This window comes from Apium graveolens, chromosome 9 (assembly GCF_009905375.1).
Source record: "Apium graveolens cultivar Ventura chromosome 9, ASM990537v1, whole genome shotgun sequence".
NCBI lineage: Eukaryota > Viridiplantae > Streptophyta > Magnoliopsida > Apiales > Apiaceae > Apium > Apium graveolens.
The window spans coordinates 11,484,763-11,512,448 of NC_133655.1; the positions used below are offsets into that span (position 1 = coordinate 11,484,763).

At 35.1% G+C, this 27,686-nt stretch overlaps 1 protein-coding gene across 2 annotated transcripts; it reads left to right on the forward strand.

Moving 5' to 3' along the window:
- The first annotated feature begins 20,039 nt into the window (after nucleotides 1-20,039).
- Nucleotides 20,040-27,383, forward strand: LOC141683658 (KH domain-containing protein HEN4-like). 2 transcript variants are annotated; one of them, XM_074488408.1, is made up of 7 exons: nucleotides 20,041-20,608; nucleotides 22,491-22,910; nucleotides 23,011-23,283; nucleotides 24,259-24,444; nucleotides 24,527-24,609; nucleotides 26,543-26,654; nucleotides 26,942-27,383. In XM_074488408.1, the coding sequence occupies exons 1-7, from the start codon at nucleotides 20,090-20,092 to the stop codon at nucleotides 27,077-27,079; spliced, it is 1,731 nt and encodes a 576-aa protein (XP_074344509.1). In that variant the 5' UTR covers nucleotides 20,041-20,089; the 3' UTR covers nucleotides 27,080-27,383. The 2 variants fall into 2 exon arrangements, 1 of the variants encoding a protein (XP_074344509.1); XR_012560396.1 differs by lacking the exon at nucleotides 26,942-27,383 and having other exon boundaries at nucleotides 20,040-20,608; nucleotides 24,531-24,609.
- The last annotated feature ends 303 nt before the right edge of the window (nucleotides 27,384-27,686 follow it).

Below are 27,686 nucleotides of genomic sequence, written 5' to 3' on the forward strand. Positions count from 1 at the left end.
ACAGATTCTGCATTTGATGAGTTGAAATCAGCTAGATACACATTCCCTTTTCCCACTCCAGTGAGAACCACTTTGTTGCTTCTCTTGTTGGTCATAACACAGGCTTCAGAATTAAATATTACTGAGTTGCCCTTTGTCACAAAGCTGGCTGATACTCAAAAAATTGTGCTTGAGTCTATCCACTAGGGCAACCTCTTCAATGATGATATTATCCTTTGAAATCAAGCTGTATCCCACAATATAACCCTTGTTGTCATCTCCAAAAGTGATACTTGGGTCAGCTCTCTCATTGAACTCTGTGAGCAGGGTGGAATCTCCAGTCATGTGCCTTGAGCACCCACTGTCTAAATAGCAAAGATTCTTTTTGTTTCCCTGCACACAACAAAATCAAATCAAGTTGATTTTGGTACCCAAGTTTCCTTAGGTCCTGTTTTGTTAGTCTTTTTCTTAGGTTTCTTAGGTTTTTCTTCATTTGACTTAGGCATTTCAGATTCATCCTTAGTCAATTATATAGAACCCTTAAAACCATTCATCATTGCAGAATTACCATGCACATGATGATTAACATGACGAGGCATATTTTGTGCAAACATGTTATTCCAGTAAGGCATGCTAAATGGCATTTGTGGCATACTAAATGCATCATAGTAAGGATTTTGTGCAAATGGTATATTAGCAGAGTGTGCATTCAAATTATATGCAGGCATAACATTAACAAGTATTTTAATCATGCTGGGAAATGAAGGAGGTGCAGGCATGGGAGCAGGAATAATAAGTTTGCAATTAACAGACAAATGATTAACACTACCACACTTAACACAAATTTTCTTGGTGCATATTTATCAGGTGTGTAGTTGTTATGTTTGTTAATTCCTACTTTTCCATTTCTATTATTTTTCCTTTTAGACTTTGTTCTCACTTCAATTTTCTCCAATCTGTCATTTAATTGCTTAATGGACAGATGCCCTACATCGACTCTCTTGTTTTGTTTCACTTGACTTGTTTCTACTGGAACAAAGTTCTTAGAAACTGATTCATATTTATTATTCAATTTAGCTAGCTTAACTTTGCTAACTGGTTTACTTGCACTCAACGGATGTGGCTCATTGTCTTTCGACAGATAATTTTTTTGATTATTCTACAGATAATTTTCATCATCCGTCGAATCCACATCCGTTGAAAGTCCTTCAACCAGATTGAGATTAAGCTTCTCCTTGTTTTTTTTCCAGGCTGTATCACAAAAAGATTCTATACCTTTAACTTTAGTAATTTGAGCATGGACATCTCTAGATGATTTCCATGCCTTAATTACTTCATGTTCTCTTTCAAGATGCTTTCTTAAAATCTCCTCTTTCTTTAGGAATTCAGTCAATTTATCTTTAGCAATCTTGCTTTCTATTTTCAGTTTTTCAAACGCAACAAATTGAGTTTCTAAGACAATGTTTCTTTCACTTAAAACCATATTGTTCTCTTTAATATTAGTGTTTTATTTAGTGAGAGACTTAAGTGTAACTCGCATATGGTATAATTCAGTAGACATGTAATTTATGGTATCATTACACTCAGCTTTAGATAAATGTGCTAGATTAGTGGTGATTACCTGATTACTGGATGAACTGACTTATGTTTCATCTGATTTGGCCATAAGTGCTAGATTGACATAGCTTGTATCATCATCCTCTTCTAGTCCATCTGCAGCCCAGTCATTTTCTTGTGTGATGAAAGCCCTTTCCTTTTGCTTGAGCAACTCAAAGTATTTCTATTTATAATCAGCAGACTCAAACTTCTTTTTTCCAGAATCATGCTTTCTGCATTCATTAGCAAAATGACCTGCTAAGCCACACTTGAAACACTTGAATTTAGACTTGTCAACCATGTTTCTGTTTGACTTAGCTGCTCCAAAATTCTTCTTGAATTTGAGCTTGGCAAATCTCCTGGATAGAAAAACAAGATGCTCATCTATGTCATCCATGTCATCCTGACTAAGATTGTCTTCATGTTCAGCTACTAACCCTTTTCCCTAGTCTTCACAAACTCTATGGTTTGGTGCAGATTCAATAGCTTCAACCTTTGTCTCCTTCTCCTTTTCTTTCTCAGCAACCAATGCAATGGATCCTCCCTTCTTTCTTCCTTTCCCCATCTTCTCATCTTGCTCTATTTCAAGCTCATAAGTCTTTAGAATCCCATATAATCTATCCAAGGTGAATTCCTTGTAATCTTGAGAATTTCTCAATGAGACTGTCATAGGCTTCCATTCCTTTATCTAAGGAATTTGAGGTTTGAGTGTTTTGTTTGATAGATCCTTCCATGAAGTTTTAGAGCATTCAGTAATTTTTTAAATCTACTGAAAATGTCAGTGAGTGACTCACTTTCTTCACTGTGGAAATGCTCATATTGCTGAATCAAGAGTTATATTTTATTTTCCCTTACCTGCTCAGTCCCATCACATATAACTTGAATTGTATCCCAGACATCCTTAGCAGTTTTGCATTTTATGATGTTGTCAAACATGTCACCATCAACACAATTGAACAATATGTTCATGGCCTTTTTATCCTTATGAACTTGTTCAATATCAGGATCAGACCATTCTGCTCTAGGCTTAGGGACAGATGGTTCATTTCCTGTAGCAGTTCTCATAGGGACATGTGGACCTTTCTCAGTGCAGTCCACATATGCTTCATCTTGAGATAGGAGATGCAGGTGCATCTTCACCTTCCAGTGGTGATAATTATCTTTGTCCAGAAATGAAATCTTTACTCCAATATCTTTTTTGCTCATCTTGTTAGTTGTTGTGATCTTTAAACTCTTAGTTCTTCAAGAGCTTGCTCTGATACCAATTGTAATTCCCAAACAATCTAAACAAGAATTACAGAAGGGGGGTTGAATATAATTCTGGCTTCTTTTAAGAATGATTCTTCTACAAATAAATAATTGTGTTTGATTTGCAATGGTGCGGAATAACAATATAACATAAATCAAATCACAAAGCAATTAAATACAAGTATTTAAAAACTTTCTGGTGGATTGAACTTTTCCACCAGAAATATATTAAGTAGAGAACTATGTGATACAAGTAGTACACAGCTGCTTATAAGTTGAACAACAAGAACTACAGAGAAATTCTTTACAGATTTTGCTTTATCTATTCCTCTAGTTTTTGCTTACTAACTTGGATACTATTCAACTTGCTACCCTTGGTTTATATATCACCAAGTTACATGATAAAAATACAAACTGCATCTAGTCTAACTTCATGCTGCTACACTTTTCTTTCCAGCATCTTTAAATATCATCTGTTTAGCATGGAAATAGAAATGCTTCTTTGTTCTCTAAACCTTTCAAACAGGCTGCCACATTCCATTTGCAAACAACCAACGCATGTGACTGTCAAGTCACTATCAACAGCTCTTTTGAATTTGAACATCCGTTGGAACTTTGACTGATCATCCGTTGAAACTCAGGTTGATCATCCGTCGATACATATGTTGATCATCCGTTGAAGCTTTGTAAATCATTCGTTGAGACTATCTTTTTGGCAGTTAACTCTACTTCATTTACACAAGATTACAAGGCATCTAATATTTAAAATTAACCATCCTATCTTGTATATCAATCTAGTAGTTAACGTGACTTGAACAATCTACAACATCTAGTTCACTAAGCTATCCAAGTATGCAGAAATGTGCTACTAGTCTTATTGTACATAAGCTACTCTTTCAACGGATGTTAAAAATGATCATCCGTTGAAAGCTACAATTTTACTTAACCAAAATCTACTAAGTGTTTTATTCAAGTTATCATCAAGTACACAACATATTTCTAACACATGTATTTTCGAACCTAAATTTTTTTTGCAGAAAACACCTCATAGCGTTCATGGGGCTCCACGAATATAGGACTATAGTTTGATGTGGATGTGGACATTTTTCGGTAAAAGAGCAATATTAGTATCAGTCAAATGATCCTCAAACCGAGCGCCGGAAAATAATTCTTGACCACCTGCACTACGTAGTCTCCTACTATATTCCAGATTTTTTGGTAGAACCCTGGACTCATCCGGTCTGGTCCATGGGATTTATCAGGATGCATATGGAATGAGGCTAACTTCACCTCGTTGTTCTCAATTGGATGTAACAACTCATCATTTTGTTCTGCTGTAATCCTGCTAGACATACAACCAATGACTCTTACCCATTCTATTTCAATTGTTTTGAACAAGTATGAATAATATTCGACCATCACCTCTTTCAGACCTGTATACCAGTCTACCACTTGTCCATCATTGTTCTGCAAGTTGTTTACTTGATAAACTTTCCTTTGTGCAATATAGTGGCTGTTTGGGAAACCTTAAAATAAGTAACTTATGACTTAAAATGAATAAGTGTTAAATAAGTGATAAGTTGATAAATACTTATAAGTTTTATAAGTGTTTGGATAAACTTACTTATAAGTCAGATTTTTTTACTTAAATGGATTAAAATAAATAATTATTAAATACAATTATCTTAATTCATGAATTTTAAATTAAAAAATATTTTAAAATTTTATTTTAAACTCAATTTTTTTAAAAAAAAGTGAAAAAATACAAATAAGTTGGAAAAAAGTACGTCACTGCTAACATTCAACTTATCAGCTTGTAAGTTGTAAATTTAACTTATAAGTTGGGTCGACAAACACTCGTCGATAAGTTGTTGCGGACTTATAAGCCAATAAGTTGGCTTATTAGAATCCCCAAACAGACCCATAGTCTATAAAATAGCTTCGAAGGTGTTGGCTAATAGACTCAAAACTTTTATTGACAAGGTAATATCGAATACCCAAAGTGCATTTATTTTTAGTCGATTAATTACAAATAATATCATGATATTTTATGAAGGTATGCATTACATGAAGAGGAAGATGCGGGGAGAAAACTAATTGGATCGCGCTTAAACTTGATACGAGTAAAGCGTATGACCGTATAGAATGGAGTCTTTGTTAGGACGAAAACACGCGCTAATATTCACGCAAGTATACACGATCGCAAGTAATATAGAATTAATTCTAGTTCGTTCCCACAGAGACTTATTTAGGTTAATTTCAATCAATGCACTTATGCAATAATGGTATGGTTATTATTCAATGCTAAGACGAATAACAAATTGGTTTTGTTCATAACTAAGATTATTAACTAACATGCAATTAACTAAGAGATTAAAAGGTTGATTACTTATATATAACACAAACATGGGATTGTAAATTTATTACTACTTCATTAAATAGCCTATTTGTTCTTAACCTTAACATGCAATGGTGATGACACTAATCAGATAACACGAAACTAGTAAACGCCAAATTTTGTTGTACGAATACCCTACTACCAGACATCCACAAAAGAGATAGAAGCTGGATAGACACCAATTATATTGAGACCCTATATGTCTATAGAATTTGACAACATAACGGTTTAACGAACAAGTTATCTATCGTGATTACATAGGGAAAGTAAGATGGTTAAAATTACCTACGAATCATGCATATCAAATACATGAACCTATGCTAGCATGGCAAGTTCTAAATCTCTAAATTCACTGTCGCTTCATTAGAGATTAACACGTTATTTTATAAGTTCGCGACGCTCATAAGACGAATAAGCACAACCAATAATATGATATCATACAATCACCACACACTAAGGTATCAAAACATATTAACTACTAAAATCTATAAGTAATCCGCTAGAAGCCCACGATAACGATTAACCCATAACCGAACTCATCATCGCCGTGGATTCCGATGAAAGCATGGTATAATAAACTAGGACTTTATAAAACTGAATAAATAAACAAAGTACGTTAAACAAGAGTATGGGTTCAACAAAATAAGAAATGAGCATCCAAGATTACAACTTAGAACAAAGAATCACAAGAATAAACTAGATCCTTTTCGCCTTAGTTGAATTTGTGCTATAGGTATTCTCGTTGTCTTCTCATTAAGCTCTGTTCTGAAAAACGTCTTTAAGTTATCTTTATATAGCAGCCCAATCAGAAGAGAAGTCCAGAAAATCACTCTTGTACTTGAAACATGATTCTGAATTCTCGATCCGGCGCGGGTGCGCGCTTCACCAGCGCGGGCGTGCTGATATTCTGCTTCTATCGCGCGGTCACGCGCTAATACAGCGCGGGCGCGCTGACCTTCTAGAAAAAGTGCTTCTGCTTGTTTTTCTGGCTAGTTTGAGATGGCGATCCACAAGCTTTTATTCAAGACACCTTCCTAACACCATTTTAGCATCTTTGCAATGCTAAACCTCCTTGATCCCTTATTTATGCCTGAAATGCAAAAACACTACAAAACACATCAAAAACACAAATAACTTGAGTACAAAACATCAATCCAAACTTTTATAGAGCATTCTAAGTGGACATAAATGCCACTTAACAGTCTTTTCCGGGCATTGCTTAATAAAATAGGGTTTGGGGCTCCAATGGTTGAGTTGTTTATGGCTTAACAAAGTATAAAATTGAACATGCTGGTAAAGAATTTGGCAACATAGCCTTGGGAAATGGTCTTTAGCAGGGTAATCCGATGTCGTCGTACTTATTTATAATATGCACAAAAGATTTCACTTCTCTTATTAGTGAGCATGAAAGGAGGAAGTTAATTACTGGTATTCTAGTAACAATGGGCACCGTCTTTATTTCATGTGTTCTTCGCAGATTACTCATACATATATTGTAAAGTGGATACAAAGTGTTCAAATCATATTGTAGATATGCTGACAACTTTTGAGAAAGCATCGGGGCTGAAAATAAATTGAGATAAATTATCTATATTTTTCAATAAAAACACGAACTCTAATGTAAAGAAGGAGGTCTGCAGTGTTTTGGGGTTTTAGGAAGCAGGTGATGATACTCAATATCCTGGATTACCAAATATAGTGGGGAGAAAGAAGTCATATATATAAGGCTACATTAAAGATCGTATACAAGGAAGGGTTCGGGGATGGGATAAAAAACTTATTTATGAGGATGATAAAGAAATTTTGTTAAAGACAATAGCACAAAATCTTCAAAAATATATTACGAGTGTGTTTTTACTCCCACTAAATCTGTGCAAGGATTTAGAGCAACTGATGTGTAAGTTTTGGTGAAGGTCTTCGAGTAATAAGGATAACAGTACTTTCTTGAAGGCAACAAAAGGAAATAACCCTAGATTTATCTTAAATAGTATTTTTGAATCTCAAGATCTCCTAAAAAGGAATGGCGAGAAGGGTAGGCTCAGGCCTAAACGTGAACATTCTACATGAGTCTTGGCTCTCAAATGAAGAAGACCAATATGTTCATTCTAATAGAATCTAACAATTCTATAAACATATAATTCTCTAAAATAGAGACAAGGACTATAATCATCATATCTAATTTTATCGAGATTAAACCGAAAGCGGAAGCGTACCTGAATCCATATGGCGATAATCGTAACGGTATCTGAATCTGTATAGTGTCCTTGATTATTGTCTTCCTCAACCAAGTACTCCTTAGGGATTCTCAAATAGCTCTCTCTGATGGGTAGAAGATAAGCCGTTACGTGTACTTGATATATTGGGGACTATAACCCTTTTATATACCACCTAATTAAATCTCCCACTATAATTTAATTGGGCCTGGTATTTGGTATCCACTTATTAGGTCCATACAATAAATTAAAATCTAATTGGGTTTCTTATTTGATCACTTAATTTAACCCAATATAATAAATAGCAAATATAATTGATATATTCATATGTAGCCCATAAAATAATAATAATTATTATTAAAATAATAATAACAATCTCTCACTTAGGCTTCATATAAATCCAGAATCAATTATATAAAACTTTAGTGCGCAACTTTATGCTATTTATCGCCCTTAGATTTTACCAAAACAATTCGGTCTGTCTACTTCATATGCATGAGCTTCTGGCGGCATTCGTCACAAACTTCACGTGACTAAACCTTCCACGGTCACCACACAAATATATTCAACGACATGAATCAATGTATGGAGAAGTGGCATGGAAATTACATATAATGTGATCTATATAATGTCTAGTTCCAACTAGTCCTTAGTCAATCTCTAATGAGATTGATTCCAATTTTCCCAACTCAATGTTAAACAACAATAAGAAAATTGAAAAAAGTAGAGTGACATTTAATAAAATTCCATCAGCTGTATTCTGCAGAACATAAACAACTCAATGTTTATTACATAAAATACCAAAATACAAACTCCCACTAAACCAGAGTATCACATAAGGTAACACCCATATGAGCAGTATGCTCGTGAAAAACCTTAGGTGTTAACGCCTTAGTGAGCGGATCCGTAATCATGGAGTTAGTGCCAATGTGTTCTATTGAAATCTGTCCACTCTGGATCTTTTCTTTAACAACTAGGAACTTAATATCTATATGTTTTGCATATGTAGTGCTCCTGTTGTTGTTTGAATACTCCACTGCTGATTTGTTATCACAAAATATCTTTAATGGCCTTTCAATACCATCAAGGATACGCAAACCAGTGACAAAGTTCACAGCCATAAAGCTTGATTGGATGCCACAAAACATGCTATATATTCTGCAGCCATGATGGATGAAGCTATGAGCGTCTGTTTGGTAGACCTCCATGAAATCGCTCCACCAGCAAGTAGATATACATAGCCCGAAGTAGATTTTCTTTCATCTTTGAATCCCCCAAAGTCAGAATCTGAATATCCAATAATTTTTAGATGATCTGATTTTTTGTATGTGAGCATGTAGTCTTTTATTTTCTTCAAATACCGTAAGACTCATTTCATTGCTTTCCATTGCTCCATTCCCGGATTACTCAAATATCTTCCCAACATTCCAATAATGAATGCTATGTCAGGACGAGTACAAACTTGAGCATACATTAGGCTTCCCACCGCCGATGCATATGGTATCCTTTGCATTTTCCTTATCTCAAGTTCATTCTTGGGACACTGTTTGAGACTAAATTTGTCTCCCTTAGACATGGGTGTATCCATTGGTGCACAATCTTTCATGCCATACCTTTCCAGGATCTTTTCGATATAGCTCTTTTGTGACAATCCAAGAATACCTCGAGAGCGATCTCGATGTATCTGAATTCCTAATACAAAAGAGACGTTACCAAGATCCTTCATCTCAAATTGATTAGTGAGAAATTTCTTGGTATCGTGCAATAAGCCTATATCATTAGTAGCAAGTAAGATGTCACCAACGTATAAGAGAAGAAAGATATATTTGCTCCCACTGAACTTGTGATATACACAATGTTCCACCAAGTTCACTTCGAAACCATATGATGTGATTATATGATGAAATTTGTGATACCATTCACGAGAAGCTTGCCTGAGACCATATATGGAATTCTTTAATTTTCAAACCACAGTCTTTGGATCTCCAATGACAAAGTATTCTGGTTGCACCATATAAATTGTCTCGCCAATGTTTCCATTGAGAAACGCCGTTTTTACATCCATCTGATGTAGCTCTAGATCATAATGAGCCACAAGTGCCAAAAAAATTCTAAATGACTCTTTTGTGGAAACCGGAGAGAAAGTTTTATTGTAGTCGATACCTTTCTTTTGAGTGAATCCTTTAGCGACTAGACGAGCCTTATATCTTTCGATGTTACCACTCAAATCCCTTTTGGTTTTAAATACCCATTTGCAACCAATAGGTTTTGAGCCTTTAGGCAACTCGACAAGATCCCAAACGTCATTGTCTTTCATAGATTGCATCTCTTCATTCATGACACCAATCCACTTTTGAGAGTTAAGACTCTGCATGGCTTGTTGAAGATTTAAAGGATCATATTCCCCAATGCCAGTTCCATTTTCATGTTCTTGTAGAAAAATAACATAATCATTTGGAATTGCGCTCTTTCGCTCTCTAGTGGATGTCCTTAGTGGCACTTCTTATGATTCATGAGGTTGTTGAGTTTGCTCAATTAGTTCCTCATGGGGAATTTCCGTGTTGTCTTGAACCGGAGGGCCTTGAACAATGATAGGTATCATAATCTGATCATTACTCTCGACAGAGTCATAAATATGATCATGACTATCTTCTTCAAAGACAATACTTTTACCTATATCTTCCCTCCCAAAATTAACATCCTCAAAAAATCTTGCATTATCAGTATCAAAGAAGGATCTAGTAGCGGGATCATAAAATTTAAATCCGCGAGTACATTCTGGATACCCAACAAAATATCAACTAACCGTCCTAGAGTCCAGTTTATTTTCATTTGGCCTATATGGCCTTGCCTCAGCTGGACAACCCCAAACATGTAAATGCTTAATACTAAGTGTTTTCTTAGTCCAAAGTTTGTAAAGAGTTTCGGCCTCTGCTTTAGTTGGAACCCGGTTAAGGATATAAATTGTAGTCTTTAGTGCATCTCCCCAAAGTGATTCAGGCAAGGAAAAATGACTTATCATACTTCTCACCATATCTTTAAGAGTACGATTTGGCCTCTCAGTAACATCATTCATATTTGGTTTTCCTGGCACAGAATACTGAGGGACAATTCCACACTCCTTTAGGAAGTTAGGAAAGGGTCCTGGACGTTGCTCACCTGATCCTTCATATCTACCGTAGTATTCACCACCACGACCAGATCTGACAGCTTTAATACTACTGTTTAGTTGAAATTCAACTTCAGCTTTATACTCTTTAAACACGTCCAGAGCTTGTGACTTCTCATGTATCAAGTATAGGTAACCATACCTAGAGTAATCATCTATGAACGTGATAAAATACCATTGACCGTTCCAAGAGGCCGTAGGGAATGGTCCACATATATCGGTATGAATCAGTTCCAAGACACTCGTAGCTCTATTGGCACCTAACTTTCTCGAGTTTGTTTGTTTTCCCTTAATACATTCAACACAGACTTGAAAGTCTTTTAAATCTAAGGGATCAAGAATTCTATCATTCACAAGCCTCTGAATTCTCTGTTTAGAGATATGACCTAATCGTTTGTGCCACAACATAGCAGAATTCTCAGTTAACTTACATTTTATACCTCTTGCACTTGAGTGTAAAATTTCATTATTAAAAGCAACAATATTAAGCATATAAAGATTATCAATCAAAGAACCAGTGGCAACCACATTTGAATTTAAATAAAAACATACTTTATTATTTCCAAAAGAACAAGTGTAGCCATATTTGTCCAAATAAGAAATAGAAATAAGATTCCGTCTAAAAGACTGTGCAACAAATGTCTCAAATAAATCCAAATAAACACCAGTTTTTAATAATAATCTAAATTTTCCAACGGCTTCAACTGAAACTTTATTACCGTCGCCCACATAGATGAATCTTTCGGCATCAATTGGCGGTCGGCTCCACAGGCAACCCTGCATAGATACACTTATATGAGTAGTAGCACCAAAATCTACCCACCAAGTATCCTTAGGTACAAAAGCCAAATTAACTTCAGAACAAACAAAGACAGAAGTCTTACCCTTCTTCACACGCCAACCAGCATATTTGGAACACTCTTTCTTCATGTGTCCAGCCTTCTTACAAAAGTAGCAGGTTGTTCCCTTATCCTGCTTCTCTTGCAACTGATGCTTGGGTTTTTCACTTGCAATATCCTTACCTCTCTTTCTTTTCTTATCATGAGAGCTTGATGCCAAGTGAGCACTCTCAGTCTTCTCTAGCAAAACCCTCACTTCCTCTTGCACACAGTGTGAAATGAGCTTATTAAGAGTCCATTTTTCCTTTTGAGTATTATAACTCACCACAAAGTGTCCAAACTGAGGAGGCAGAGAAATAAGAACCAAGTGAACAAGTAACTCATCCGAAAGTTCAAACTTGAGTTCCTTGAGTTTGCCAGCAAGACTAGACATCCCAATGATGTACTCCCTTATGATCCCCTTTCCTTTATACTTCATGGTCACGAGTTTTGACAGAAGATTACACATTTCTGCTTTCTCATTCTTAGCAAAATATTGCTCAATCTCGGAGATGAACTTCTTGGCACTTGTACTCTCTGCAATAGAGCCCCGAAAGCCAGTTGGAATCGTTCACTTCATGATCGCCAGACACATGCGATTAGAGCGTTCCCATTTCTCAATTTGATCCATTTTGGGATCATCCGTAGTGGGAACTGGTTGCTCTTTCCTTAGCGCAAGGTTAAGATCCATACACCCAAGAACGATTTCAACATTCTCTTTCCACGTGACATAGTTTGTTCCATTCAACATTGGAATCATGTTCAACTAAGCGGAAGCAGAATTAACACTAGCAGTAACTGAAATAGAAAACAAATATACGACATATGCTCCAAACTAGTATATACAATAATGTGATAAATTTTAAATATTGGCAACACCATCACAAGATACCTAGCGCAACATTAAATTTTAGTCTTTTGACAGAAAATTTAATTTGTAATTGGTACTCTCCACGCAATAATCAAGTATTAACAATTTATTTCTGTCAAATAATATGCCTTTCTTTGGACCGACTTATTATTCACATGAAAAACTTAATATTGTTACATACTTATTATCACAAGAATATATTAATTTTGTCCAAACGTTACCTTCCTTTGGGCCGAATTTTTTTGCATAAAATTAAATATTCTATCGTCGTAATAATAATTTTAAATTAATTAATCTACACAAAAGAGGTCACTTTGGAGACATATTGCTTCAATCAATTAACTTAAAATTATATGACCACCTAAATTAATAGGTTAATAATAATTTTTCAATAAAAAAATAACTCACAAATATAATATATTTTTACTAACTAAAATATGTAAACGCAAGATCCTAGTACATCTAAGTTGCCACGACTATCCGGATACTACTCATGAATTTCATGTACCACTATAAAAAAATATTACAATTACATAAACTAAAACTATGAATACGTTCACATAGTTAACCGGAGTCACTACTAGAAAAATGCCCTTAGACATCGGTTATAAACCGATGTCTTTTTTTTAAAAAAAACTGATGTCTTCGCATGTGTAGAGAAAGGTAGGGGTCTTTAACATCGGTTTTTAGCCGATGTTAAAGATGTACACAGACATCTGTTTTTTTAGCAAACTGATGTATAATTAGCCCTTTTCTTGAATAAAATGTTAAAACTAGATTGTCAAAAATGGTATTTAGGAGGTTAAATAGCACTTTAAGCATATAACAGGGAAGCACTTTTAATTGATAGACATCAGATTCTTAAATAAATCGATGTCTTAGTCCGTATTTTACATCGGTTCATTTGCTAAACCGATGTTAGACATGTATTATAATATCAGTTTTGTTTGAGGAAGCGATGTGAAAATTCTACTTTAACATCGGTTTTCTTTCGTTTTACTTTTATATACTTGCACAAAGCGATGTGTTTTAACATTGTAGACATCGTTTTCTTTCCAATAATTCAATTTGTTTTGTTGGTTTAGACATCGTTTTTAGTTTGAGTAGGTGATGTATTTTTAGTTGATTCACATCAGTTTTATAACAAGAACCGATGTTTGAGTTCTTATTTTTTTAAAAATAAGCCTGTGCATTTGTGCATAAACCCAGAAAAAGCAAAAAAATACCAAATGAACATCCAACAAACAACCAAATTATATACTAAATTAACTTGCATGTCTACAACCAAAATCCAACCGCATTCTCTGATAACCAACATCTAACTTTCCGACTTCCAACAAACAACCAACATCCATATCTACAACAAAAAACCAATCCACCAATCCATATTCATCTCCATATTCCAACTAAAATATATACAACTTAATATACGTCTAAAATTTACCAACATAAGAGACCACTAAAGTTTACAAAAGTATATGGTTTCCTCACTAGTTTGCAAAAATCAAGTCAATAAAAACTTTATATCAACTCCTGGATATATTATGCAGCCTCCATTCACACCTCGTCAAGCTCGTCCGTCGTATAAAACAAACGGGTCTTGGTTGCCCCCTAATTTTTAATTAACGTGACAAGGAATTAGCACATGAATTATGTAGAACTGTTTACTTTAATAGTTAACACGTGAATTAGATATACCTTGGTTCTAAATGTCATTTCTCTGTCTGAAATGATTTCTTTCATATAGCGCAGAACGACGTAGCCGCATTCATGACCACCAGGATGTTTGGGCGATCCCTTTACAAAACAACAAAAACCACTTTCTTGTTAGGTAAGTGCTTTACAACCCAGATTTATAATGCATGCATCTGATATAGTTCCCATGCCTGAAAAACAAATACCTTTGAAGTTTTGAGAGAGGGAGGGGGGTGAGACTTTTCTGCATTACCAAATGGCATTGCAGAATCTAATCAGATCTACATATAGTTACTCATCTAATAAAAGAGAACTAGGTTCTCTAAAATAATACTAGATATAAAATAAGAAGGAAAGGCTAGGTCTAACCAAACTATGCCACCAACTGTCTATGTTACGTTGAATTGAAAGAGGCAGACCGCTTATATTTTCTCAGCCTGTTACTGGGCATGTCACCTATGTTTTCTGGAACAATTTTCTCTGCAGAATTATATAAGCTCAAAAGTCAAAATTCAAATACAAATGCATACACATTCTAGAAGTGTTTTGTCATCAGGTTGCATGGTTGAAACATAATTACTATTATTATTTTTGCTAAATTGAACCCAAGTAATTACTTGGTGTGTGATAACTTGTCAGATCATATCAGAACAAAGCAATCAACACAAAATTACTAGATAAAAAAAAGGGAATATTTAGGTACAAAACAGACACATGGTCGCAGTATAAGATCTTAGTAATTACCTCTTAAACTGAACTTCGATGATACAAGACTATGGTCCATTATCACCTGCATAATTTTTTCTCCCACTGGTACGCTCATTTGTCTTTGGATTGTCTTCTTCAAAATGAATTTAACTGTCGAATTTAAATGAATCACTTGCTATAAGTATCAACAAACACAAGGAGCCTGAAAACAAAAAGAGACTACGAAGAGTTACTTGCTAAGACACGCCAAGGTTTTCTACTGGATTAAAATCAAAATTTGGCATGTTACTTTAGGAGATAGCATGATATATATATATATTTAATTCCTGATGAAGCTTACTGTGAAAGGATTATCATTCTTGACATTTGTAGTTTTAGTTTTCTCTGAGTTTCCCTTCTCAAGATCTACATCTGCAATGAATGGATAAAAAAACATCTACATCGTCCATATACTGGTTTACTTTGTTTTGACTGATCAAAACAGCAGCCAAAGATAGAGCATGTTTCAATGGACGTGGAACTTGTAAAACCTTTAAGAACGGAACTTTTGTTTCACATAAAGGAAATATTAGGGGCTTGATCAGGCAGAAGTGTGACGCAATCTTGGTCCTGCACAAAGGGAAAGCAGCTGAAAAATATCAATACAACTTTCATACCAAAAGCTAACTTAATCTATATAGAGTAACAAGGGTAGACCAAAAGATTTTGAAGATGAGACAAACTTATGATGATAATCAACCTCAATTATTTTAAACCGCAATTATTTTAAAATGTCAATTTCTATGGTAGTACACTAATCAGTTTAATCAAATAGTTGAAGGCAGAGAACATTGAAGTTACAGATTTGTACTTGTACTTGTAATTAGAAAATAATGCCAATATTATGATATGATTAAGAATGTGAGCTATACAACAACTTTACAAATAAGAAAAACTGAAGTTACATATTTGTACTTGTAATTGACAGTGCATATTCACAAAATTTGGTAGCTCGCTAGCTCTGAGAAACATAATAATACTGCAGGGACAGAAAGCCATGTACCTTCCTCAACATCGATTGGTTACTCTAAACGACAAGATACTTTTTCCCAAAACAGGTATTAAAGCAAGGCATTACACCAGTAATCTAATAATCTGTCCTACAATCAATCTCATTAATACCCTGTAACACCAAGTAAACTACTAGAAAAATATGTCATCAAGTGATTTTACATTTACTTCATGTAACATTTAAAATAAAACTATTAAACTTTCATATCCTCGTTATAACTTGTGCCTTCTTGTATTAGGAAAAATAAAATAACACATCATAGCTCAAATAGTATAAGAGTGATGGTAATGGTAGAACTAATATTAGCAAGGACAAAACAGCTGTGTAGTAAAACAATAAGGCAACTGGAACATTGACCTTAATGATTCTTAGATTGTGAATGCCTAATTTAAGTTTCTCCGGACAAAGAAATTTTTTTCCTTTAGGTATGTAAAATATTAATTATTATACAGTATCACAGGATCACATTAACATAAAACAGAAAGTGGTTGTGCAAATAACACAAGAATGAAGAATATTTCAAAATGGAAATGAATGTGTTGCACTCCTTTACGAGGATAAATCGAGAATGCTGAAGGGGTAGAGTCTTCTCTTCTAAGAGATCATTACAAAGATGCTTCCAATTGAGTTAAAGAACGTGGTAAATCGAGAATTACATACCATATGAAGAAGAAACTTTTTCGCAGCAGGTAAACAACTGTTTCTATTGCGTCTTCCACAAACATTTTCCAGAAGCAGAACACCAAGACTATAAACATTTGCCTTCCTGGTAAGCTGTCCTCGCATTGCATATTTTGGGATGAGATAGCCTCTAAATTGAACACATTTAGTGGTATTTAAACTAAACACACACATGCATCTAATAAAATTAAACAAGAAAAACATACACATGCATGCAAAATCTTACCTAATCGAGCAAACCCACTTCAAGATTAACCAAACCCAGCTCCAGAGACCTAAAATCAAACTCGAAAAAACATAAAATAAAAAAAACTCGATTAAAATCAAAACATAAAATTTGAAATTAAATTCGAAAAAACATACTTTTCACACACTAATCGAGTAGTCCAGACTTCCTTCAAGGCTCTTCAGCACCAATCGACCTCGATTTATGAATTAATCGAGTTTATTAATTCATATAAATTTTAGGGGTTTTAGGTTAAAGAGAGTGAGTGAGAAGAGAGACAGTGAGAGATGAGAGATGAGAGAGAAGAGAGACAAAACAGTGAGAGAGAAGAGAGAATGAGAGAGAGAGAGAAGAGAGAATGAGAGAGCTGAGAGAAGGGGGGAAACTGTTTTGGTTAATGGGGGAAGATGAAAATAAAAAATTTGGTTAAGGGGGAATTTTTTGGTGTATTTACGGGGGAAAGAAAGAAACTGGCATTTTTTTTAAAAATGATTATAGATATCGGTTGGTTTAGATACTAATGCCTTACAATACCTTTAAAATTGGTTTTAAAGCAACCGATGTTAAAACTGCTTTTAACATCGGTGACATTTCTAACCGATGTTAAAGGGGTGATATCGTAGGCACTATTTCTAGTAGTGAGTAGTTAGGCCACACAAATAATCAAGCCAATATACCAAGAGTCCAGAATATCATGATACCAAAATGTCCCCTCGTAGTACCATTAACATGAGTTGTAAACTAGTATAAAACTAAACATACAAACCCAAAAATCATAGGACAATGACATGGGGTAGCATTCACTAAATTCATAATTTATATAACTAAAGAATCATGACCCTGAACTTAAGAGAATTGCAGAGTATATGCATGAATTATAAAACGAAAGTCGAACAAAATCACATAGCCAGACAAAAGCAATTCACGTGTAAAAAAAACACAAACTATACACGAGACTTACGTGCCAAATGCCGCAATCTCGAAATAAATAAAAATTATAATTCCCGATAACTAATATATGAAGAAACTCTGATGCCATTTGATAGAATCTAACAATTCTATAAACATATAATTCTCTAAAATAGAGATAAGGACTATAATCATCATATCTAATTTTATCGAGATTAAACCGAAAGCGGAAGCGTACCTGAATCCATAAGACGATAATCTTAACGGAATCTGAATCTGTATAGTGTCCTTGATTATTGTCTTCCTCAACCAAGTACTCCTTAGGGTTTCTCAAATAGCTCTCTCTGATGGGTAGAAGATAAGCCGTTACGTGTACTTGATATATTGGGGACTATAACCCTTTTATATACCACCTAATTAAATCTCCCATTATAATTTAATTGGGCCTGGTATTTGGTATCCACTTATTAGGTCCATACAATAAATTAAAATCTAATTGGGTTTCTGATTTGATCACTTAATTTAACCTAATATAATAAATACCAAATATAATTGATATATTCATATGTAGTCCATAAAATAATAATAATTATTAAAATAATAATAACACATTCAATTAGTGAGGCCCTTGAAGGACAAGTTGTTTCCTCCCTTATGGTTACGAGACAACATCTGTAGGATGACTTAATGACCAGTTCAATGAAAGAGATCCGAATTTGATCATGTCCATCTCGATAAGAAGTGCAGATGCTGATACTTGGTATTGGAGAAATGACAGTACACGGTGAAAAATGGGTATATTTTGTTGCAGAGCCTTAGGGGAGCTTTTTATTCAAGTTATAATTCAGGTTTATGAAGAAAAGTTTGGAATCTGTAAGTTTCACCCAAAGTCAAACACTTTTTATGGCGTGCTTCATCAGAGTGCCTTCAAACTAAGGACTAATTACGAATAAGAAAGGTGCATGTTATTAAGGCTCGTGTTATATGTAATGCATATGTTGAACAATAGTACATTCTATCATCATGTGTTCTTTTGCAAAGGCTTGTTGGGACGTTCTCGGCAGAACACAGCTAGTGCGATATTGTGTTTCGTTTTCAGAGTGGCTGGCTATGGTTTTTTTACAGCATAAAGGTGATGAGCTAAGTGTTATAACTTTACTGTGTTGGTCAATTTGAAGATGCAGGAACACTGTTGTCTGGAAATAAAGAGGAATGGAATCAATAGAGGCGGTTACGTCAGCAAAAACTCTCTATAATCAATGGAAGCAGATAAAACCTATGATACAAAAACTCTTGGGTTCATGACACAAGTGGGTGTTGCAGAGTATTGAAGCGTACATAATGAGAATACGATTAAAGTAAATTGTAACACAACAATTTTTGAAGCTTTTAATTATTTGAGTTACTCCGGAGTGGCTCATGATCATGTGGGTGGACTGATTGAAGCTATAGCTCGGTGCAAGCGACTTAGTATTGTTCTTAAAGCTGCAGAAACAGTAGATATCATGAAAATCTTAAGCTGGATCAAGACAAAACAGTGGAACAATGTAGTGGTCGAAACAGATTGCCTTTTAGTTGTGCTGACAATTAGGAGCTTCACAATTATGCATTTATATCTTAGGAGGAAAATAGAAGAGTGTAACCCGGTTTTACTGGAGTTAAAAAATGGAGTTTGTAAAACGGTATGTGAACCAAATAGCTCATTATCTAACGAGGTTTACAAGTTCCATAATTGATTGTGTCTTCGAGTGCTCGTAGTTCATTTTGTCATGTGATTTGATGTTTTACTTATCGGTTTTCTTATTGTGCACACGATAAAGGCGGAAAGTTGGAAGTCTAGCCCATTTTGATGGCTGAAATTTTTGTGCATGTTGGGGTCCACCAACATTACAAAAAAGAACTAATGAAAATGTGTCCGCGAGGTTTACAAGTTCCATAATTGATTGTGTCTTCGAGTGCTCGTAGTTCATTTTGTCATGTGATTTGATGTTTTACTTATCGGTTTTCTTATTGTGCACACGATAAAGGCGGAAAGTTGGAAGTCTAGCCCATTTTTATGGCTGAAATTTTTGTGCATGTTCGGGTCCACCAACATTACAAAAAGGAACCAATGAAAATGTGTCCGCAAGGGTTGAGAGGAGAATTTATGAGTATGCCTCCTGAGCCAGAGACTGTCATTTAAATACGGTTTAAATTGGTTTACGTGATTTGCAGGCAATTGCGTGAGCCCGTAGGATTTACCCACCCGAATGATACTGCCTGCGGATTACCTAGGATAAAAAAAACATTAAACTTAAAATTTTTCGTACTTATCATGTGTCATGCCACATAATAAAAAATTCGTTTGATAATATATTTTTTTCTTGGCACATATTTTAATAATACATAATTATCATCTACTTATATAAAAGGATAATAAAATGCCTGCTGCAACTGCTCACTCTATCTCCCCTTTCCAAATCCTCCAATGGACCTCTACAAAGGCGGCGCGTCCTTTCCACGCGCCTACCCTCCTCACCAAAATCTCCCCTCCGGCCACGTCACTTTCCGTCTCCTTTGCCACGCGTCTCGTATCGGAAGCGTCATCGGAAAATCCGGCTCAATCATCAAACACCTCCAGCACGAAACCTCCGCCAGAATCCGCGTCGACGAGTCGCCGGCGCCGCCCAAGTCCGGCGACCGAGTCATCATCATCACCGCTTCCAGCTCAATTACTCGGAAAGTGGTGTTTAGTGATGAGGAAATTGAGGTCTCTGCTGCTCAAGAGGCGGTAGTGAGGGTTTTCGAGAAGATTCTCGACGTTGCCGTGGAGGAGTTAGGGTTGGTTTCGTGTCGGTTGCTTGCGGAACAAAGTCATGCTGGATCAGTTATTGGGAAAGGAGGGAAAGTTGTTGAGAAGATTAGGAAAGAGACTGGGAGTAAGATTAGGGTTTTGAGTTCCGAGAAATTGCCAGCTTGCGCTTCTCGGAATGATGAAATGATTGAAGTATGTAAATGTTTATTTAAGTTCAATTTTAGTGTTTTTGTTATTAAATATAAAAATGTGGGTTAAAAATGTGTTTTTTATCGATTATTTGAATTGTATGGTGTTTTTGTGTTAAAGGCGGAATCTTTTTGTGTGCAATGTGTCAAAATTTTGTGGATGAATTTAGGATTTAGAATCTTGGAATGTTTTGTTGTAGGTTGTACATTTTAAGAAGTTGTAGTGCAGAAATGTTATTATGAATGTGTGAAACAATTGAAGTATGGCAATTGAGTTTTGTTTTTTATTGAAGTTGGATTTTACCGTTGTTATTAATTATTGAAATTTGGGTTAGGGCGAGTGGTTTTATGTGAATTGTTTGGTGTTTAATGAGTTAAAGGCGGGATCTTTTATGTGGAATGTGTTAAATTTTGTGGATGCATTGAGGTTTTAGAATCTTGGCATGTTTGGTTGTCGGTTGTACATTTTAGGAAGTTTTAGTCTAGAAATGTTGTTATGAATGTGTGAAATGATTGAAGTATGAAGTTGTGTTTTGTTTTATTGAAGTTTGATTTTAATGTTGGTGTTACTAATTATTGAGATGTGGGTTAGGGTGCGTAATTTATTAGAATTGTGTGGTGTTTTTTAGTTAAAGGCGGGGTTTTTTTTAAAAGGCAGAATCTTTCTGTGTGGAATGTGTTAATTTTTGTGGATGCATCTAGGATTTAGAATCTTGGAATGTTCGGTTGTAGGTAGTGCATTTAAGGAATTTGTGGTCTAGAAATGTTGTTATGAATGCGTGAGATGATTGAAGTATGAAAATTGTGTTTTTTTATCGAATCTTGATGTTAATGTTTTTGTTATTAATTATTGAAATGGGGGCTAGGGTGTGTGGTTTATGTGAAGTGGTGTTTTTGAGTTAAAAGGCGGAATTGCGTGGATTGTGTTAATTTTTGTGGATGCATTGAGGATTTAGAATCCTGAAATGTTGGGTTCTAGCCTGCAGGTAGTTCATTTCAGTAAGTTGTAGCCTAAAAAAATTGTTACATATGTGTGAGTTATGTACTGCTTTGTGTTTTTTTGTTAAGTTAAATTGGTGTCTTTTTGTTTTGCATGTGATAGTTTTTGTGGATATTTGGAGAATCGGAATCTTAAAAAGTAGTTGTACTTGTACAACTTGAGGAAGTTTTTGTGTAGACATATTGGCTTGTTCATATATAAAATGTAAAAATGTGATTTTGTGGGGCGTAAAGCCTGGGTTTTTTATAGTTCCAATATATTCAAAAGCAGTCAGCACCCAGTTGGGTAGTACCTTTATTTTGTTTGATACTTCAATGGTGGCAGAAGGGGTAGCAAAAGTAAAGTCTTATCAACCTTTTGTTGTAGAATCCTCCCTCCTCGTATATGTATTTTGTTAAAACTTAAAAGATGACAAAATTACAAGGTTTGCTTCATGAATTGGTGTTTTTTTGCTGGCTGTTGTGACGGCTCAGTGCACACATCAAAATCAACTAAGCATTTGATTAGGAATTTACCATTTTCGATTGTGTTAGGAAGTGAGCACATGGTATAGATCAATTAGGGTTTTGATAGGTCATATTGATATTTTAGAATCCTTTGTGGTAAAGATGGAGACTTTGCATCTTATATGTTATTTATTTTGACTTGCAACTAGTACTTGAATTATGGAAAGCTTACAACAGAAGTGCTTATAGAAATTATCAGTAGTTTTAGTGACACAAAGTTATTGTTGGTAATAACTCTATTGTTTTTTTTTTCTTGTAACATAACTTCATTGAGATGTACTCGATGACTTCATTGAGATATACTCGATCTATGCTAGAATATCCTTCTATGCCAACTTTTAGTCCTTGCACTTAAAAATTTGGTCTTATATTTTTAACAGATAGAGGGTGACTTTGTTGCTGTTAAAAAAGCACTTATTGCCGTCTCTCGGTGCCTTCAAGATTCTCCTCCAGTAGGTAGAGTGCATGATGTAGATCAACAGGAAATCCGAGCCGATGGGCGCATGGATGTGCCTCCAGTTCGGAGTTTTGTGCCACAGCCAAATTCTGGAAGCTCTCTCAATCATGCTCCAGGACGTCCTTTTTCATCGGATGCCGACCATCATTTAAACACAAGTTTAATAATGTCACAAGAAGAAGTGACTTTTAGGATCCTTTGCCCCCATGAAAGGGTAGGGGTTGTAATTGGAAAGCAAGGGATGGTTGTCAGAGCACTACAAAATGAATCAGGGGCATCTATAAATGTAGCAAGTCCTGTACCTGATTGTAAGGAACGATTAGTAACTATCACTGCCACTGAGGTTTGTACGATAACAATTTTTTTTTTGCGTTTTGCTTTCTTTTTTGTTGGGTTTTGCTTATTGTATGAGTACTTAGTTTCTGTTTGTTTTACTCATGCAGAATGCAGAGTCGCAGTCTTCGGCTGCACAAAATGCTGTTATTCTTGTTTTCAATAAATCTACTGACTCTGGCTATTCAAAGGGAATCGATTCAGGTGGAAAACGATCACATGTTGCTGCACAAGTTGTAGTTTCATCAAACCAAGTTGGTTGTTTGTTGGGTAAAGGAGGCGCTATTATATCGGAGATGAGAAGGGCAACTGGGGCTTACATGCGTATAATTGGTGGTGGCAAAGTCCCAAAGTGTGTTCCAGAAAATTATCAAGTAGTACAGGTGTAATCTCTCATCCTACTTTTTTTTCCTGGTTAATAATTGTAAGAAACCATTTCGTATGCTATAACTCAACAGCGGTTCACGTTGTTAGAAGAGAAGTACTAATTGATATGCATTTCTTCATTTTCCATTCTTCTCATCTTTTTGTTGCTTAAAAAGTAATATTGTAGTTTCTCTTACAGCTTGAGTGCATTAGTCTCTTCTGAATGGCCCCGTCTCATGTATTTATTCCGAGTAAGTTTAGGGTTTGTGGTCACATATTTTTTTTCATTATTTCCAACTGACTTGGTTGCCTTGAAAATAGGCTTTTAGTTGATAGACATTTTTTCACTGCTGGGGTTTTTTTCGCTTTCAGCATTAGAAATAAGGATTTAAGATAGTTTTATGAAAAAATATGAAGAGTGGTAGTGTGATTCACCAAGTGAATTGGCTTGAGAAAAGGGCCATTTATGATACCATACTATTTTTTGGGCCAACGTGTTTCTGTAGCTAAAAAACAAATCCCCTATTTAAAATTTCTATTTGATTATATGACCATCGGTTACTCCTTAGACATCTATAATTTGAAAATCTTGTCTCGCTAACCAACGGATCTTCTAATAAAGTGGAACTCTTCATTAAGTACCTAGTTTGTACATACATGCAGTTTAAGATTCCTCTACATACTATTTATACTTGAGACTGTGCCTTTTGCTGTTGTTATTTTCTTTATCTCCTACTGGACCTTAAGGTTTTTCCATACTGTTTACCAATTCTTTGGATTTGCATGAATATCATTGCAGGTTTATATTGCCATCTTCCATACTTGTTACAGCCAATATCTCCTATTTACCTACTTAATGATAGTTTCTTTTTAATTTCTGCGAAAAATATAAAGAGAGAAAGAACAAATAAATTGAAGTGTGTTATCTAATTAGAATACTTGATGTACAAAATTTGAACTTGGATGTACTTAAATGGTTATTCAATCATCAGATTACAGGCGATTTTGCAAGTGTGCAAGAGGCTTTATTTACTGTAACTGGTAGATTGCGTGATATTCAGTTCTCTAACAAAGGGCAGAATGGTGCTGGAATGAGGAATGGTGGTCATCGACTAACTACTTTAACTCAGAGGATGAGTGATCTAGGGCTCTCACACAATTTGGACGGGTCCCCACAGGTAAGTTTCCTGTCTGTTCTGATTCTCTTCATCCATATGATATTTGAAGATTTCTGATGCATCAGAATGTCTTTACTTTTAGACAGGAGCTGGAATAAATTCAAGGAGCGTCTTGGATAACGGCAAAGAATTAAATTCTGTTAATGGTGTTGTCGAACATGGCAGGTTGGCATAGTGTAAACCTACCTAACACATAGTTATTTCCTTTTTAATTTAATGCACTGAATAAATGGAAATTTCAATGGGTATATGTTTGGGAAAGGATATTTAGGGTTTATGGTTTGTCACTATTAATATATTTATTGTAGGTTGCTTTGATTTTCCGGCGGGACCTGCACCCTGATTTAATAATTTTTAAAGAAGTCCCGTGTTTTCATAATTTAATGGGGCTCAAATGATTGTACCATCCAAGTTTTTCTTATTTAAAATCTTATCTTGTAACGTCCATGATTATTATTTGATCCGACCAATAAACTAAATACTGAACAATTTATATTTGTACGCTCTTAATTTTGTATTTAAAAAAAATAAAAACAAGCCGGTCCAAATACTCTATGTTACTTGGGCTCTTCATTATACCTTCAAGTACCCCTGTCTTGGACACTCAGACACGGACCCTTTAGGCAAAAAAACATGTACTTTTTTTTAAATGTTATCGAGTCCGATACTTGGACACAAATCCATGTTAGACACTTCTAGCCGATTCCGAGTAACATAGCAAGTACTATATCTAAACTCTGATCTTAAAAAGTCCATGATTTTATTATTTAATTCTGCTCAAAAGACTAAATAGTCAGTAATTTATATTTTTACTATTAATACCCTACCCAGATACCGACCTACTATATTTATTCCCAAACACCAACCAACTATAATACCTCCCAATTACCAACTCCATACCAAATTTAATGTTTTGATTTTATATGGTATAGATATATTTTTCTATATTTATTATTCTGAAAAAAGGTTGTGTAATACTTTGTAGCTTCTAATAATCTAGTTTATTGATAATAAGTCCAATATTTTATGAACCTTAGTCCGATAGAGTTTTATCTTTAAAACTTTATGCTTACCCCTATTTCATTAGATTTGATTATTAAGAATTTTATTGAATGATACACTGAGTCTCCTTTTTGTTTATGGATTGTGATGCATAGTTTATTCTCCCTTCTGCAGTTGGGAAAATCCGGATAACCATACCATTTGGGTAGTGAATTAAATCACCTATGTTTATCCTTGTTAACTTGTAATTATAATAAAGCATTCATTCGTGGATCCTGTCCTGCATCAATATGAAGAAAAGATCTTCCCTTCCTCGAATCCGGTTGGTTACATTCTTCATCACTGGCCAAACATTTCTTATTAAATCGTTTCTGCTATAGCCACCATTTCCCATCCCACTGCATCCAAATTTGTAATACTTCCTTCCCTACCTGTCCCATCACGGTTTTAAACCATTTGCGACTTATGCTTGCCGCTCCATAGCAGTGGGAGCCTGGCAGGGGGTGTTTCTGCCAAAGAAACCCGCAGTTCTGTCACACACATAATTTAGGATCTCCATGTCAAGGTTCCGATTGTGTTGAAGGTCAATAATAAGATGTAAATGCTAATTTCTTGGGCACTTTCTAATTTTGTAGACATGTAAATTTTGAAGATTCATACTGTATAAAAGTATTACATAGACGAAAAATAAAAAATCACAACCAATAGCATATTTTTTTCTTTATATATTGTAAACAGTATTGAACTATTAATATAATTGAGGTGGAAAAAATGAATTATATATATATATATTATTTTTAAAATAAAAAATATTTGGGGTGTACTCTAAATATTCACTTGGTACTTTTAAAAACTGCAGCTGTGCACTTGTAAGATTTGCATAGCTTATGTAGATACTAGGTCACATATTTCTATAATGAGACCTGTATAGTAAACATTAGTTGTATTTGTAGGACTATTAATTTAATTTATTGATTTCCCCTCAAAGGTGGACCTGTGCAATTTTGCTTTCCTTTTTATCTCCTAACTGTGCTTTAATTGGACTTTTAGCAATTTGTGTTCATTAGCTAATCTCCCCTTTTTGAGCGTCTTGCAGTGCTAACAGAGCTATCGTAGTAACAAATACAACAATTGAGATAGCAGTTCCTGAGAATGTGATGGGCTCTGTATACGGGGAAAATGGTAGTAATCTTACTCGTTTAAGACAGGTAATGGTTTCGCATGTTTATTTGGGGCCAAGGTGCATTGCATGTTTGTTAGTTGAATAAACGTGTGACCGCAAAATATTGCAAATAAGTTGCCCTTCAACTTTTTCATGAAGCTTAAAATTGTTATAAGGCCATGCACGGGGGGCAGTAGGGTGGTTTTTGTGTATTTATTTATTTGACTTGTCCTTCATAGCCCAAGATAATGTGCTTATTTTGGTCTATTTTAATTGTAAAATATATCTATTGTCTCTTACCACTCCTGCTTTTTTTTGGTTGTTATGGATCAGATTTCGGGTGCAAAAGTTATAGTTCATGAGCCTCGCCCTGGAACAAGTGACCGAATTGTCATTATATCTGGAAATCCTGATGAAACCCAGGCAGCTCAGAGCCTTCTTCAAGCATTCATACTTTCCGGATCGTCATGACAAGTACTACATTTTGACCAGGTCTTCCTCACATGTGACCACTTCCCTTGAATGGAGAAGAGTTTTGGATTAGTAGTTAGTTTATGACACTCCGACAATTTGTACACTGGCTTCTTTTGTATCATTGCCTTTTCAGGTCATACTTCTTAGCTGATCAGTAACCCTTTTCAGGTCATACTTCTTAGCTGATCAGTAACGAGGTTTTATCGTTTTAGACAACATGTTCGTCTTGTAGAACTATTTTTTTGAAAATGTACAATATTGTATTACTTTTATGTTGGGAAGAAACGATACAACCGTACCATCATACCTTGCACTCTCCTTGCTCCCGAGTTTTTAAAAGGAGAGGAAGTAAGTGATTAGGAGATAAAGTACTTTCATCCTATTTTTGGAGTTAAAGTTTTGGGATGAAAGTATGCTAAATTTACATTCATTATCCGTTGCTTTCGTTCCTTTTTAAAATTCGGGAGCACAACTAGGATCAAAAGTGAAATTACTTTACTTACCTTACACTTGCTTCCCTTCCTCTTTATAACTCGGGAGCAAGGTCTCGGACAAGACCTCAAGTGCCGGGTGGCTTTGTTCTTACCATCACAATACCTGGTTG